Source organism: Polychytrium aggregatum (assembly GCF_025602895.1).
Source record: "Polychytrium aggregatum strain JEL109 chromosome Unknown BJ171scaffold_14, whole genome shotgun sequence".
NCBI classification, from domain to species: Eukaryota; Fungi; Chytridiomycota; class Chytridiomycetes; order Polychytriales; genus Polychytrium; species Polychytrium aggregatum.
The window spans coordinates 282787-295977 of record NW_026516216.1 but is presented as its reverse complement, the minus strand read 5'-3'; the positions used below and the strand labels follow the sequence as shown (position 1 = coordinate 295977).

Genomic DNA, 13191 nt, shown 5'->3' with positions numbered 1-13191 from the left:
TCGTCCGTGGCTCCGCGAATGCTTTGGACGCAGAGGCGTCATTCTCGAGACTAAGGCGCTATGTGTTGGCTGGCTGATGGCAACAACAATGACGATGCCAATGTGGGGCATGGCGTAATCGCTGTGTGCAGGTGATTGTAGAGACTGGAGGGCGACCCACGGTCTTCCACTGTTGAATGTCGACTATGACGGACTGCATGCTTGATTGAAATGAGACAATGTTCCATATTTTTCTGAACAGGTATAGCGCGTGAGGTCACATTGGAATCATATATTGGATCAATAGAAAGAGGGACAATATCAGGAGCCACCGATTACTCTAGAATAAGAGTGGGGATGGCGCCTATATTTGTGTCGACCGGGTTTACAGCAATAGTGGGGAGGGGGATGATCAAGCGTCCAGCATTTGATTCAATCGCAAATCAGAAAGCACAATTTGGTCACTATCTGTTTCACTCAGGGCTCGGGAAACGGCCAGCTTAGTGCTGGGGCTTGGGGTGAACACTGTGGGTGGGCTTGGTGTGCTCGGAGTGGGAAGGCTTGGTGTGCTCGGAGTGGGAAGGCTTGACATGAGCAGAGTGAGAAGGCTTGACATGAGCAGAGTGAGAAGGCTGAACAGCGCGCTTGCTGTGGGGCTTGCCAGAGGGCTTGACATGCTCGGAGTGGGAGGGCTTGACATGCTCAGAGTGGGAGGGCTTGACATGCTCAGAGTGGGAAGGCTTGACATGAGCAGAGTGAGAAGGCTTGACATGAGCAGAGTGAGAAGGCTTGACAGCGCGCTTGCTGTGGGGCTTGCCAGAGGGCTTGACATGAGCGGAGTGGGAGGGCTTGACATGCTCAGAGTGGGAAGGCTTGACATGAGCAGAGTGAGAAGGCTTGACATGAGCAGAGTGAGAAGGCTTGACAGCGCGCTTGCTGCGGGGCTTGCCAGAGGGCTTGGCGGAGGGCTTGCCAGAGGGCTTGACGTGCTCAGAGTGAGAGGGCAAGTTGGTAGGGCGAGAGTGAGGGGCAAACGAAGGCAAGTCGGTGGGGCGGGAGTGAGGGGCAAACGAGGGGTGGTTGGTGGGGAAGGAGTGATGCGAGAAGGAGTGCGAGGGGACGTTGGTGGGAATGGGGTGGTGCGAGAAAGTGTGCGAAGGGGCGTTGGTGGGGCGGGAGTGCTGCTCCTGGGAGTGGCTGGGGCGAACAGCAGCGCCAGAGACGCAGGCACCAGCAAAGAGGGCAAGGGCGGCGAGCTTGGTGAGGAGCATGGCGAGAATAGAGACGAAGACGGAGGAGTTGGTAGATGGACTGCGATGAGATGCTGGAGAGCAGGATGGAGTTTGGGAAGATGGTGCAGGCAGGGCGCAGATTTATACGCCGGGGCCTGCTGAGCGACGGCGACCAAGGGGCGAAGGGACAGCAGCACATGTCCTCCCTTGAAGGCGGCCGACTGGGGCCCACAAGGACGACTGGCCGAGAATAGTCAGCCCACACGCGACGGCGAAGAAGGCGCCGGTAAGGGCGGGTGGCGGGTGGCAGAACGATGGCGACAGGCGGCGGCGAGAATAGCGCAATGGCCGCGTGTGTTGCGCCGAGGCAGCAAGCTGGCCAGAAGCAATGTGACGGACGCAATAGGAGAAGCAGATGCAGCAGATGCAGCAGAGGCGGCAGGCCGATGGCGAGCACGGGTGCACGAGTAGTGATATCTGGCAGTGATATCTGGCAGTGATATCTGGCAGTGAGGCTGACCCAAAGCCGCAACCGGAGAGACTGGTGCGGTCACACGCACACCGAAAATAGCAACGCCAGGAACCTCGGCACAGCATGACAAGGCATGGGGGTGGTTGTGCAATGAACGAAGGAAGGCGCTGCGACAGTCCGCGAACGGCTGGATTCGGATTCGCGTCGTCGGACAAGGAACAACAAGCAGGCCGGAAGGAGAACAGCGATCCGTGGGGGACACGAAGAGGAAAGGGTGGAGGCGTGTGGGCACGGACGCAGATCGAGACAGGGCCATCGCAAGGCCTGCCCGAGCAGGCATACGAGCACAGAAGAAGGCGCAGGACCGACCTGAGGCCGGCAACAAGAGGGCAGATGCGTCGGCAAAAGAAAGGCGGCAGCACGAAGGACATCATGTGTGGGCGGTGGAACAGTCCAGGAAGAGCAAAGAAGAAAGGGGGCCGGGTGGCCGTGGTGGTCCTTTGGGCACAGGGGCGGCCGCATGACGCCGCGGGGGTCAGCCCAGTCCCTGCGTCCCTGGGTCATGCTTTTCGACAAGAGACAATCCGCGGTGAGTGCCCCGCTTGCGCTCTGATGAACGGACTCGGAACGAAGCGAGACAAGGACAGGGCCGCAACAATCTTTGAGCAGCTCGCCAACGACGGCCACAGCGACAGCCAGTTCTGGCTGGCACGGTGCTGTCAGCACGGCTGCGGACCATCGACGGCCGAGTCGACGATATTCGAGTGATTCGCCAAGTCAGCACGCCAGGGCAACTCGTATGGACAGTGGAAAGTCGGTGTGTGTCATCACAACGGATACGGCACCGCTGAGGACGTTGCCAAGGCAGCAGAGTGGTATCGCCTGTCGGCCGACCAGGGCAACCGGTACGGACAGAGCTGTCTCGGCGTGGACTATCTTGATGGCCGCGGGGTCGCCAAGGACATGGACACTGCTATCGTTTGGCTCCGCAAGTCCGCGGACCAGGGTCACCCATGGGCCATCGACCACCTCGAGAAGCTCGGCAAGTGGCCCTGATTGCAAACTGCCCTGGTTGCAAGCGACCACGGTATCCACGCCTCGGCATCCGTGGTCTGGATCCCAATGTGCATGGCTCGCCATCTCGGCCGTCAAGCGCAAGGGCAGAAATCGACAACCGGAGGCGTGCATCGATCCACTGGCTCCGATCCCGAGTCGACAAACTGCTCGTCGCGATCCAGTGCTGGTGGCCCTGATTGCAAACACCAATGGCTGACGTTCGGGAGTGCCTGGTTTGACTGTTGTGGTGGGACTCTGTCGATGAGATATCGACCGCGGATATTGGAATCATGGATGGACCGACTCCATGAAGCAGACCGACACCATGCATCTCGCTCACACAGGGAAACGATTTGACCCACTAGGCTGGGTGTGTGACATGATCCGGCTACGCTGTGTTTATCCGAATGAGACGATGTGTCCCATTTCTCTTCAACACGCTGTAAACGAGTTTATTGGTCGTTCTGTGAAGACTGTCTGAACTTCAAATATCTAGCAGATGGATGATCCGGTGAAAACATAGCGCTCACATACCAGCTCGGCGGAATCTCAGTGCGACATATTCACCAGAGACAGTCTGCCCATCATTCTGAATTGCGTGCATGATCTCCTTGAACTGATGAGTAAACCTTTGCGCTCCTTCCTCGTCTCTTGATAGTGCCTTCGCCATGGCCATACTTCTTAAGCATTCCGCAGCGTCTGGTGTGTTGCGCGTTCCATAAGCACGCTCCCAGTAGTCAAGTGACTGTTCGTAATATCGAAAGCTCAAATCAAAGTCACCTCCCTTTAGTGTGCAATATCCAAGGTTAGAAAGCACCCTGGCAATTTCCTTTTCATGATTTCCATCCAGAGTTTTCAAGATACGTAGAGCTTCTGAATACAGGTTTGTAGATTTCTCATGATATCCTTCGTCGTCAGCGACGGTAGCCATTAGATTCAAGATGTTGACAGAATCAATATGATTCCTTGTTCCATTGGCTTTTACAGAAGTTGTCATTGCTTCCTCGAACAGTTTGAACGCCATTTTTAAATTACGTTTCGAATAGCTCAGCTCACCCATGGCCCTCAAAGCCACGGATAAATGGCACATATACTCCTCGTCATTCAGCTTCACCAGGATATCGTGGCCCTCCTGGAGATACTTCCATGCACATTCGTGTGAGTTATTTGCCTTTGCTGATATTCCTTGATGGATCAAAGCATGTGCGATGAGCGCGTGATGACGAGACCCAAGGAGTTTTTCCATTATAGAAATGATTTCTTGAGCAAGTGCGTCGGATTCTCGATAGTTCTTGAAGTAAACACGAATTGACAAGACGTTACACATGGCTTGGACGACTTTCTCATGAGACTTTGTATTGAAGAACTTCACCAGGATATCAACCGCTTCTTGGTAGTCCCTCAAAGCTGACTCATGGTCTCCGCATTTATGCTCGATCTTCGCTATCATTTCAAGGTTGGCTGAATGAGTTATGGCGTTTCCAAAACCATTGCTCTTCATTATCATTTGGGCGTCTCTAAAATACTTGAGCGCCTCCTGAGGCTTGTCTTGTTTCCTCGCCACTGTCCCCAAGTTTTGAATAGCAGCTGTCATGACAGGGAATCTCCGGTCGCCTTTGACATTCTTACAAACATTCAGAGCTTCTTGGAGTTTTGACTGCGCTTCGTCAAGACGACCACGGTTTATCAGGGTTACTCCGATGCCATTGAGCACAGTTGCAGTGGGTAAGTATCCTTGTGGTTCCCCAATCTCTCGGCAAATCTTGAGCGCTTTCAGAAAACACGAATGGGCCTGATCGTAATTTTTTTGCTCGCTCAGAACAAACCCTAAGCCAACGAGAAGTGAGACAATCGAACTCGAATATTGTGCTTCGGAAATATGCTCGAAGATTGCGATGGAATCTCTGTAGTGCTGAACGGCGTCGTCAAACTGCCACGCTGCCGATGCGATTCCTCCCATTATTGAGAGAATCCTCGCAATCACGGCGTGCTTGCGCGTTCCGTATATATGTTCGAAAATTGATAGGCACTCCTGACAGAGTTGAAGTCCCCGACAGGAGTCGCCCAGGTCGCTGAGAATTTTCGCCATAGTACAATTGGCGAGCGCCAGATCCGGGTTCACACGAGTTCCATGTATCTTGCTCGTCACTTTGATTCCTTCGGCGATGTAGTCCTTGGCTTCATATATCGATCCCATCGAATATGCTACTTTCCCAATATTGTACAGCACTCGGGCGTAATCATTCTGGCTCATATTCTCCTTTAGATTAAGGTGTAATTCTTTCAATTCCTTCAGACGATTGAGAGCATCTTTGAGTTGACCTTGGGAATCCATCTCCAAGGCAATATTTTGCATAATGATCAAATAGAGAGGATGGGTCTGGTATCCCTGGATATTCTTCAAAATATCCAATGCCTCCTGGTGGTGCCGAAACGCGGAATCGTGGTGTTCGAGTTCACTTTCGATGACACCAATATTCGTCAACACTCCGGCAATGTCGATATGTTCATTAGTTTTATAGACAGCCTTGAATATATCTATGGATTTGGTGAAGTACCGAAGGGATTCATGCAGGTCGCCCTTGTCTCTCATGATCAGTCCCAAATTTTGGTATGTTTTCGCTATTCCGGGATGGTCCTCAGTGTCGAAGATCTTCTTCTTGATTTCGAGTGAATCTTGGCAAAGTTTGATTGCTTCATCGTATCTTCCCTGATATCTTGCAATCGGGCTCATGTTATTAAGGTTCACTGCCCTACTAAGGCTTTGGCTGTTGCCGGAATCAATTTGCTCAAGCTGCGTGGCCTGCTCGTATTCATCAAAAGCTTGGATGAAGAGTCCCTTGGATTTTGACACGAGGCCAATGTTGCCTACGATTTGCCCCAATATCCGCTCACATTTACCCGTGGAAGAGTTGGCCATGATATCTTCGGCCTCTTGAAAGCATTCAAGAGCATCGGAGAGGTCACCGGTAGATCTCTTCAACCCGCCGATGCTATTGAGAATGGGAGGGGTTTGCGGATTGTTCCGAGTGCCGAAGCACAAGATAGTGATATGTAGAGATTCGTTCAAGCACTCCATTGCTTGGTCAAGGCGCCCCATCGCATGCATTGTGTCGCCCATTTCCTTGAGTATGGTTCCAACCAATGGATTCAATCTTGTTTCGAAGAGGATCTCTGACCGCCGCAGATTTCGTTCAAAGACGGAAATGGCTGCACCATAGAGTGCCTTGTCTGACAATTGCATGGCCAAAGCCTTTTCAATTTCGGCGTGCATTTGAGCTGAGTATGTCTCAGGGATTGCTTTCGCTGCATAGTGTTCAAAGTGCTCAGAGAGACTGTGTGCCTTGAGTCCCAGCGTTTTTTCAAAGCTCAACATGGCCGATCCAGTAGCATTTATCACCTCGCTAAAGGCGAGCTCGTGAGTTGATTCGCTGAACTGCTGCGCAACTTGTTGGATCAGTGAGTGAGTGTGGTAGTTGTCATCAGCGCCTAAGCGAATCAGTCCACTCTGGCCAAGGAGGGTTGCGAGAGCGGTGGCTGCAAAGTTTTGAGTATCACAAAATAGAAATGGTCTTTAGTATAATAGAAGCTTGAACCACCAAATTATGATACTGAGCACCCAAAACACGAACCTGGACCAGTCAACTTCATTTCTGCGGCGATGGCCTTGATTAGGCCGTATGGAATGTTGTCGGGGCCCAGCAACGACGTGGCCGCAAACAGCTTGCAGGCCTCAATACCCTGAGTCCCTCGTTTCATGAGCTTCGACATCGAGAGAGATACAATGACATGGAGCGACCTTGAGTCTCCTTGGTCCCCAGTACCGCTCATAGCTGTGCGAAGCGCAGTCTCGACTTCACTCAAGGAAACTTCGCCGTTCTTGAGGAGGATTTGAAATGTCCGAACGACAAGTGGATATCCCTGGATGCTCTGTACGATGCTGAGCAATCTGTTGCCATATTCAGTATCCTGGATGTTCGCATTTTCGGTAGTATCGAGGATGAAGTCATATGCTATATCTGTCGACCACGGACGGAGCACAATCGGCTCTGTGTGGAAGCCTGAGACATTGTGCTTAAAGGCCTTCAGGAACATTCCATCTTCGATCGTCTCGAGGCGAGTAGTTATGATGACATCGCCACCAAATCCTAGGCTTCTGGAGTGCTCGAAAACGCTATCGACCACACCAATGTCGTCGACGTTATCGAGAATCAAGAGATACTGCCGGGTGGTCGCCAGGAAGTCTGAGGCATGCTTTTTGATTTCATCCGTCTTGGCGTTTGGAAGGATTTCTTGAAGACCATTCAACGCAGACAGCTCTGTTGCGCAGTTGATCCAGTAGACTTCAGTGTAATGGTTAGATTCCAGAAGTGTTTGCTTCCTCAGATCCGTAAGATCTTTGGAATTGTGAACAGCTAGAGACCCCATCATGAAGCCGAGAAATTGACGGGCCAACACCGACTTTCCCATTCCACCCATCCCCGAGATGATCGATCTTCCATACTTGGTGATCTGTTCCAGGATTCGATCCAGCTCGCAGGCGTCGATACGGAATTCGGAGTCGCACGTGAGAGACCGCGCGATTTTGAGAGTCGTTTTTTCGAGGACCAGAGTGGGCTTGAAGATGCTTATAAGGAAGTAAATTCGCCTGTAGATTCGCTTGGGGTCAAGGTTGTAAACGGATCCCCTGTTTAGTTGTGGATAGCGGTCCAGAGCCTTAATTCCAAATGAATATGTTGCAATGGCCTCGGTAGAGCCATGTGGATCAGTCGGTTTGATTTTTTGTTCTTTAACAGAGAGGGTGAGCACAACAACGGGAAAACCAGGCTTCAGAGCGTCGCCTTTCAGAGATGAGATGAGTTTGTCGATGAAGCTGGCGCTATGCTCAAGTTCATGGGTCTGAGCATCTCCCTCATCCATGACAAGAAGAGCTCCGGAGCTACTGGAGAGGGCTTGATCATGACCAGTGGCGTCGCCGATAGTCTGGCATTCGGATCGAGTGTAAATTGATAGTCTCTCGCCCGATCGACGGAGCCAAGTTGATGCGAGAAGGGCTCCGAGTTTCTGTTCGATGGACGCATCGACTTGCTCTTGGCAAAATAAGGTTATGTCATGCGTTAGCCCATGGACTGAACAGCAGGACGAAGGTTGTTGAGTTGCCATCCGACCTGAAGTAGTGTCGGGAAGAGTCGGGATTCTTGGACACGAATAGATCTATATTTTCAAGCTTTGGCTGGCTGATTTGAGTGGAAACCCCCCCCCATCGGCTCCATTTTATGTGGCCACACGGAGGCCGAATTTGGTTGGCGCATGACTCTCCTCCAAAATTTTATTTTGGGGCACGAGTGGGTGAACTCGCCAAATTTGACAGTATTACCAATCAGAGGCGGCTCCTCAGACGTTACAATTGGCAATTGAAAACGGGAAAGAATGCATCAAACCCAATCGATAAACATGAATCACGAAACACACAGTGTGATCAAAATGAGTCAGAGTCATCCAACGGTGATATGTCAAGACCTTGCTTTGCGTATCGAAGATTTTCAGGGGGCCCGCCAACAAAACCTTTGTAGCCAAGGTCTTATCGTGAGAGCCTTGAGGTGATTCGTGACAAAAATGACAAGTCGAGCACCCTTTTAAAGAAGAGGCATTTCAATTGACAATATTACAATATAAATGCGCTGTCATCATATTCGCGGATCCATATGAATACCCACCGCATGCTCTGGGCTTGCCAGATGAATTTGTCCTGGAGTGAAAATTATTCGTGGGTCATTTCGTGGATTATCCTATGGTGGCACGCCCGGGCGGTATCAATTGGCCATGTTCAGCGGACTCTTCAATATACTCTCCCGGCTTCATGAGCACAGCATCATTAAAATAATTTCGAGTTTTGGTGCTCATATCTCGAGCAAATCTCAGGCGCGTTGCATCCGCTCCGCGAGTGCAAGAATCGACTGGTGCCGGTCTTGGCTCCTCTGCCGGTGGCGGAGGTTCCCAAACCACCAAGCAACCACTGCTCTCCGCAGGCACGAGGGTATCACGTCGCCTTGAACCATGCGGTTGACGGCCACCGCGGGAAACGTGCCTGTGGATGGGGTCCAGAAATTGTGGCCGTCAAACCCAAAGTGTCACGCCAAGCATCCCCCGCGGCCGCATGCGCTTCCACGGCTTGCATTTTTGCCCCAACGATAATGATCACCCGCCCATGGTCGAAGTCGTTTTCACAGGCGACTCCGGGATGTGACTCACCATCCGCCCTCAGCCACCAAGCTTTGACACTCCCCAAGATACCCTTCTCCGTTTGTTTGGGGCAGAATGGGGGTAAGCCAGTGTCTGTCAGTCACAGTTCGTGAAATGGGCCGCCCCATGAAATCGTCGCCATGCGCGATAATGACATTGACTTCTCGAGTCAAATTTGATGAAAAGGAGAAAGAAAATCGGTGGCGCTCCTGGTGGCGCACAAGTCCACTCTTACATCTCGGTCCACGCTGGACATTCCCGAGATCCCGATCCGCTGTGCTGCCGCTCTCAAAACATGACCTTCCGGGGTCGGGTTGTCGCCGTCGACCGAGGAGATCACGCCGCTCTGCATATTTACCTGTCGAAGTTCCTCTTCTTTCGAGCCATCGCCACAACCTCAGGGTGTACGTCTCTTAAACCATTCAACAAGATGACGGAGACGGAGCCATATTCTTGCGATGTTCACGGATTGCATCATGATATTTTCATTTCGTATCGCGCTGATGCTGACGAGGATACTGCTAAGCTTCTTCACGATCGTCTCACAGCCTTTGCCAAGCGCCGGCATGGCCAGCCCCCTGCAATATTCTTTGATAAGAATTGTATACAGATGGGCCAAATGATCCAAAACCGATTCCTTTCCGCCATGGAAAATTGTAGGGCCGTTATTTTCCTTCTTAGCCAAGCTTCGATGCAAACCATGATCGATAAGGTCCAGTCTGGATATATAGACAGTGTTGTACTTGAGCTCGAGACTGCACTCGACTTGAAGGACGACAACCCCGGGTTGCACATTTTCCCTTTAGCTGTGGCCACGAAGGAGAACAGAGACGGAAGCGAAATATTCCACGAGTTCAAACCCTTTGAATTTGCCATCCCCGACGAGCCTCAGTTTCAGTCCCTCAGGGAAACCATCGACAGACTGAACAGTATCAGCATGGGGAAGTTTCATCCGAACCAGATGTATAAGCGGATCAGCTTTCTCTCCAATCGCCTCTCCCCTAGACCTCCCACACCGGAGGACAGAATCAAGGCCTCCTCAAAATATCAGTACGACTCAAATCTTCGAGTTGATCACCTCCTCCTTGACGCCCTACTCCAGAGAATCACACTGACAGGTCGTGCCTTTATCTCTGGAATGGGTGGTATCGGCAAATCCGTTCTCGCCCTTCAGTTTGTTCGATTCATGATGGGTATACTTGATACAGATAGCGAAGAGCTCAGCGAGCTAAAAAATGAAACTATTGGATCAGTACCCCAGTACAGCCAGATTTTTCTGATCAACTGCTCAACCGAGACAACAGCTCTCTCTGGGCTCCAGGAAATATTTCCTGGGATGAAGGCAGGCGAAATCAAGAAGCACGCCGCCAAGGTCTTTGCTGAGAGCAGCGGTTACCTCCTGATACTCGACAATGGAGACGACATTGACGTTTTGAATTCCGTGTTTGGAGAGTCAAGGAAACACGGCTTTGGTGGAGATGTCATTGTCACTTCGCGAGCGGCCTCGATCGCGGAAGGTGCATTCAACCAGGCGTTCAAATTCAAAGTCAATCGATATACATTTGACCCTCTGATGATTATGCCATGGTCGCAAGAAATCGCGTTTGACTACGTGATGAAACAGTGCCCCAAGCTCTCCAATAAAGCCAAGTCCCGAGAGTCCATCGCCAAAGTGAAAAATCTCATATCGAGGATTTACTCCAACAATCTCGTTTTGCACACTTTCATATTCTTCTTTGATTCAAACACGATTCCATTGGCAGAGCTCGAGCGAGCTTTTGGCCAGGTCTTGAATCGGAATCACGGGGAAACCGATGCTCAGCTGTCGTTGCGAGCAATTGTCACCATGACGCTGGATGGCGAAATGAACAAAGGACCAACTGGACACGCGACTTGCTGCCTCTATTCGGCAATATGCTACATCGGATCAGAGAACATTCCATACGAGTTAATCAAGACAATTTCGGAACAACAAGGTCGTGGTGACGAATGTACGTGAGCTGAAACATCGATGCAAAGCAGTGCTGGTTGTTGCGAGCACACTCTCATGTAGCCTTCCATCTGTTCAATTTTAGTGATGGAAACCTACCCTCGGTTGATTGAACTTGCATTGTTGAATGAAACAGAAGATGATATGTGTAGAGCGAATCCTCTCAAGCAGCAAATCGGAAGATCATATGCAAATGATAATCCGGAGCTTTTTGGCTTTCCCGTTCTTGAGACCACGGGCAGAGCCCTCATCGAGTTCCTTGGAGATCCACGCAACAGTTTCTCTTTTGATAAATGTTCCCACTTCGAAGCCTATTTGAAGCAACTTCCACCAAATTCTCTTCCACAAGATCTCCATTTTCAGATCGAACTGACGAGCTCGAGGCTGGATCTGACTCGTGGGCACTACCACCGGGCGCAAGAAGGTTATACCCGCGTTCTGGATCTGCTTGATGGCAGTGACAGCCCCAATATCATAACAAAAGTCGACGCCTTGATGGATATCGCGAAAGCTACCTATGAGCTCAATCAGTATTCTCGTGCTCGAGAATATCTTGATGAGGCCAAAGAGCTTTGCGGCGTCAACGGAGACGTCCAGTCTAAGATATACGTTGCCCACATTCAAGCAATCAAAGGCGATGTTGCAATCAAGGAAGGGTCCCTTCAGCTCGCCAAGACCCTATATTCTGAATCAATTGGTATTCTCAAGGAGGTTTATGGCAACAAAATCTACAATCAGGATGTCGCAGAGACGTACATAAAACTTGGTAAAACCTTGGAGAGACTTAACGACCGCCAGCAGGCTTTGGAAACTTACAAGATCGTATCAGAGCTCGAGCCAGATATTGGTGAGAGCTATGACAAGCGGTACAAGGCCGAAATTTACTCCAGCATGGCAGCGATCGATCTTTTCCAGGATTGTCCTGACGACGCCATCAGGAATCGTTTGCTTGCCATCAAGGAGCTGAAAGAATTTCATGGAGAAGTTGCCCATCCATCTATTGCCAAAGCCCATATTGATCTTGCCGAGACGCTTGCATCCCACAAGCAATACGAAGATGCAAACATGCAGTACGATGAGGCCATCAGAGTTTATGAAAAGTCGTTCTACACTCGCAATATCCAAGAAATCGCCACGGCATTATACAACAAGGCGCATGTGTTCATGGACAAATGGGATGCTCTGAGCGATGCCGAAAAAGGCACGAGCAGGAATGAATTGATGAGCGCGATCAAGCTGTTGCAAGAAGCCCTCAAGATCATCTCTCTGGTCAAAGAAGTGAAGGACCAAGCTCACCAAAAAAAGATCGAGGAGCTCAAGCGGAAGGCCAGGGAAGAAGATTGCAAGATGGATCGTCCCCTCATCGAAGCCTGTCGCTACTATGCCAAAGCCTTCAATCAATATTTTGTCAATGACGAAGCTCCAGTCACTGCAGAAAATCATAATCATGTCAATTTCTTGAATGAAGATCAGGCCAGCTCCGTATCGCACAAGCACAGTGCGGTGTCAAGTGCAACTGTGGGAGGACAAGAATCACCAAATGAAGTCCGAGGTTACCAGACAGGTCAGAGGACAGGCGAGACCCACCTTCCAAACACTTCCACCCTCCAGATTGAGATCGAGGTTGGGGATCGGGTTGAGGATCAACCTCCTGCTTATTCGTCGGTTATTCTCGAAAATGCATCTATTGTGGATTTCACCCGAAAATTAACCAGTCGAGATGAGAGAGCATCGACGGTATCGATCGCCGGTCGCGATTAATTTTCTCAGTTGGTGAATATTGTCTAAACAGCGCTCGAAAGGGCTCCCTTTTCATCACGCCATGCTTGGTGATCACTTCGGTAAACCTTATACTGATGAAGTCAGTTATGGAACAAGTGCCGTTATCTCGGACTCATCCAGCATTTTTCGCGACCTTTGCTCAGAGTCCCACGATATATTTGTATTTGGTCTGGTTTTGACCCAGGCAAAGGGCCTGATGTTTGTCATCCAGCAATTTCTTTGAATACATACGAAAATTGACAAAAATGTTGTCGATATGCTCGCTTCAAGTGGGATGAACTAAAAATTCCAGACAGGAATCCTGATAAAGCCGAGATGCAAGATCGAATATCGTTGATTACATCCTTCAAAAACCAACCCAATCACAGATATTTCAGTTCTGAGCGAATCATCGCTCCGTGACCAGGACGAGGGCAACGGCCGGGTGCTTCTCGCAA

At 50.5% G+C, this 13191-nt stretch overlaps 5 protein-coding genes across 5 annotated transcripts; 3 read left to right on the top strand and 2 right to left on the bottom strand.

The window, feature by feature from the left end:
• Positions 1 to 276: 276 nt before the first annotated feature.
• On the bottom strand, positions 277 to 1508 carry BJ171DRAFT_598209 (uncharacterized protein). The gene has a single exon (XM_053114819.1). It carries the CDS (start codon positions 1248 to 1250, stop codon positions 480 to 482), a length of 771 nt encoding a protein of 256 aa, XP_052967611.1. The 5' UTR covers positions 1251 to 1508; the 3' UTR covers positions 277 to 479.
• A 325-nt stretch (positions 1509 to 1833) lies between these two features.
• BJ171DRAFT_567310 (uncharacterized protein) lies at positions 1834 to 2964 on the top strand (the record flags this gene model as incomplete). The annotated part of the gene is made up of 2 exons (XM_053113464.1): positions 1834 to 2401; positions 2498 to 2964. 2 exons carry the CDS (start codon positions 1834 to 1836, stop codon positions 2737 to 2739), a joined length of 810 nt encoding a protein of 269 aa, XP_052967610.1. The 3' UTR covers positions 2740 to 2964.
• A 212-nt stretch (positions 2965 to 3176) lies between these two features.
• Positions 3177 to 6592, bottom strand: BJ171DRAFT_500711 (uncharacterized protein). The gene is made up of 2 exons (XM_053110596.1): positions 6372 to 6592; positions 3177 to 6276 (listed from the first exon to the last, which is right to left on the bottom strand). Exons 1-2 carry the CDS (start codon positions 6568 to 6570, stop codon positions 3266 to 3268), a joined length of 3210 nt encoding a protein of 1069 aa, XP_052967609.1. The 5' UTR covers positions 6571 to 6592; the 3' UTR covers positions 3177 to 3265.
• Positions 6593 to 10191: 3599 nt separating this feature from the next.
• Positions 10192 to 11351, top strand: BJ171DRAFT_500705 (uncharacterized protein). Its single transcript, XM_053110595.1, has 2 exons — positions 10192 to 10899; positions 11072 to 11351. The coding sequence occupies exons 1-2, from the start codon at positions 10319 to 10321 to the stop codon at positions 11079 to 11081; spliced, it is 591 nt and encodes a 196-aa protein (XP_052967608.1). The 5' UTR covers positions 10192 to 10318; the 3' UTR covers positions 11082 to 11351.
• Positions 11352 to 11810: 459 nt separating this feature from the next.
• On the top strand, positions 11811 to 12983 carry BJ171DRAFT_500701 (uncharacterized protein). Its single transcript, XM_053110594.1, has one exon. It carries the CDS (start codon positions 11864 to 11866, stop codon positions 12731 to 12733), a length of 870 nt encoding a protein of 289 aa, XP_052967607.1. The 5' UTR covers positions 11811 to 11863; the 3' UTR covers positions 12734 to 12983.
• Positions 12984 to 13191: the final 208 nt, after the last annotated feature.

What these genes read in the sequence shown, in the direction of transcription:
- BJ171DRAFT_598209 (XM_053114819.1), bottom strand. Translation starts at nt 1,250, where the DNA reads ATGCTCCTCACCAAGCTCGCCGCCCTTGCCCTCTTTGCTGGTGCCTGC.
- BJ171DRAFT_500705 (XM_053110595.1), top strand. Translation starts at nt 10,319, where the DNA reads ATGAAGGCAGGCGAAATCAAGAAGCACGCCGCCAAGGTCTTTGCTGAG.
- BJ171DRAFT_500711 (XM_053110596.1), bottom strand. Translation starts at nt 6,570, where the DNA reads ATGAGCGGTACTGGGGACCAAGGAGACTCAAGGTCGCTCCATGTCATT. An exon ending in AATGAAGTTGACTGGTCCAG is followed by an intron (nt 6,277 to 6,371) that starts GTTCGTGTTTTG and finishes AAAACTTTGCAG; the next exon opens with CCACCGCTCTCGCAACCCTC.
- BJ171DRAFT_500701 (XM_053110594.1), top strand. Translation starts at nt 11,864, where the DNA reads ATGGCAGCGATCGATCTTTTCCAGGATTGTCCTGACGACGCCATCAGG.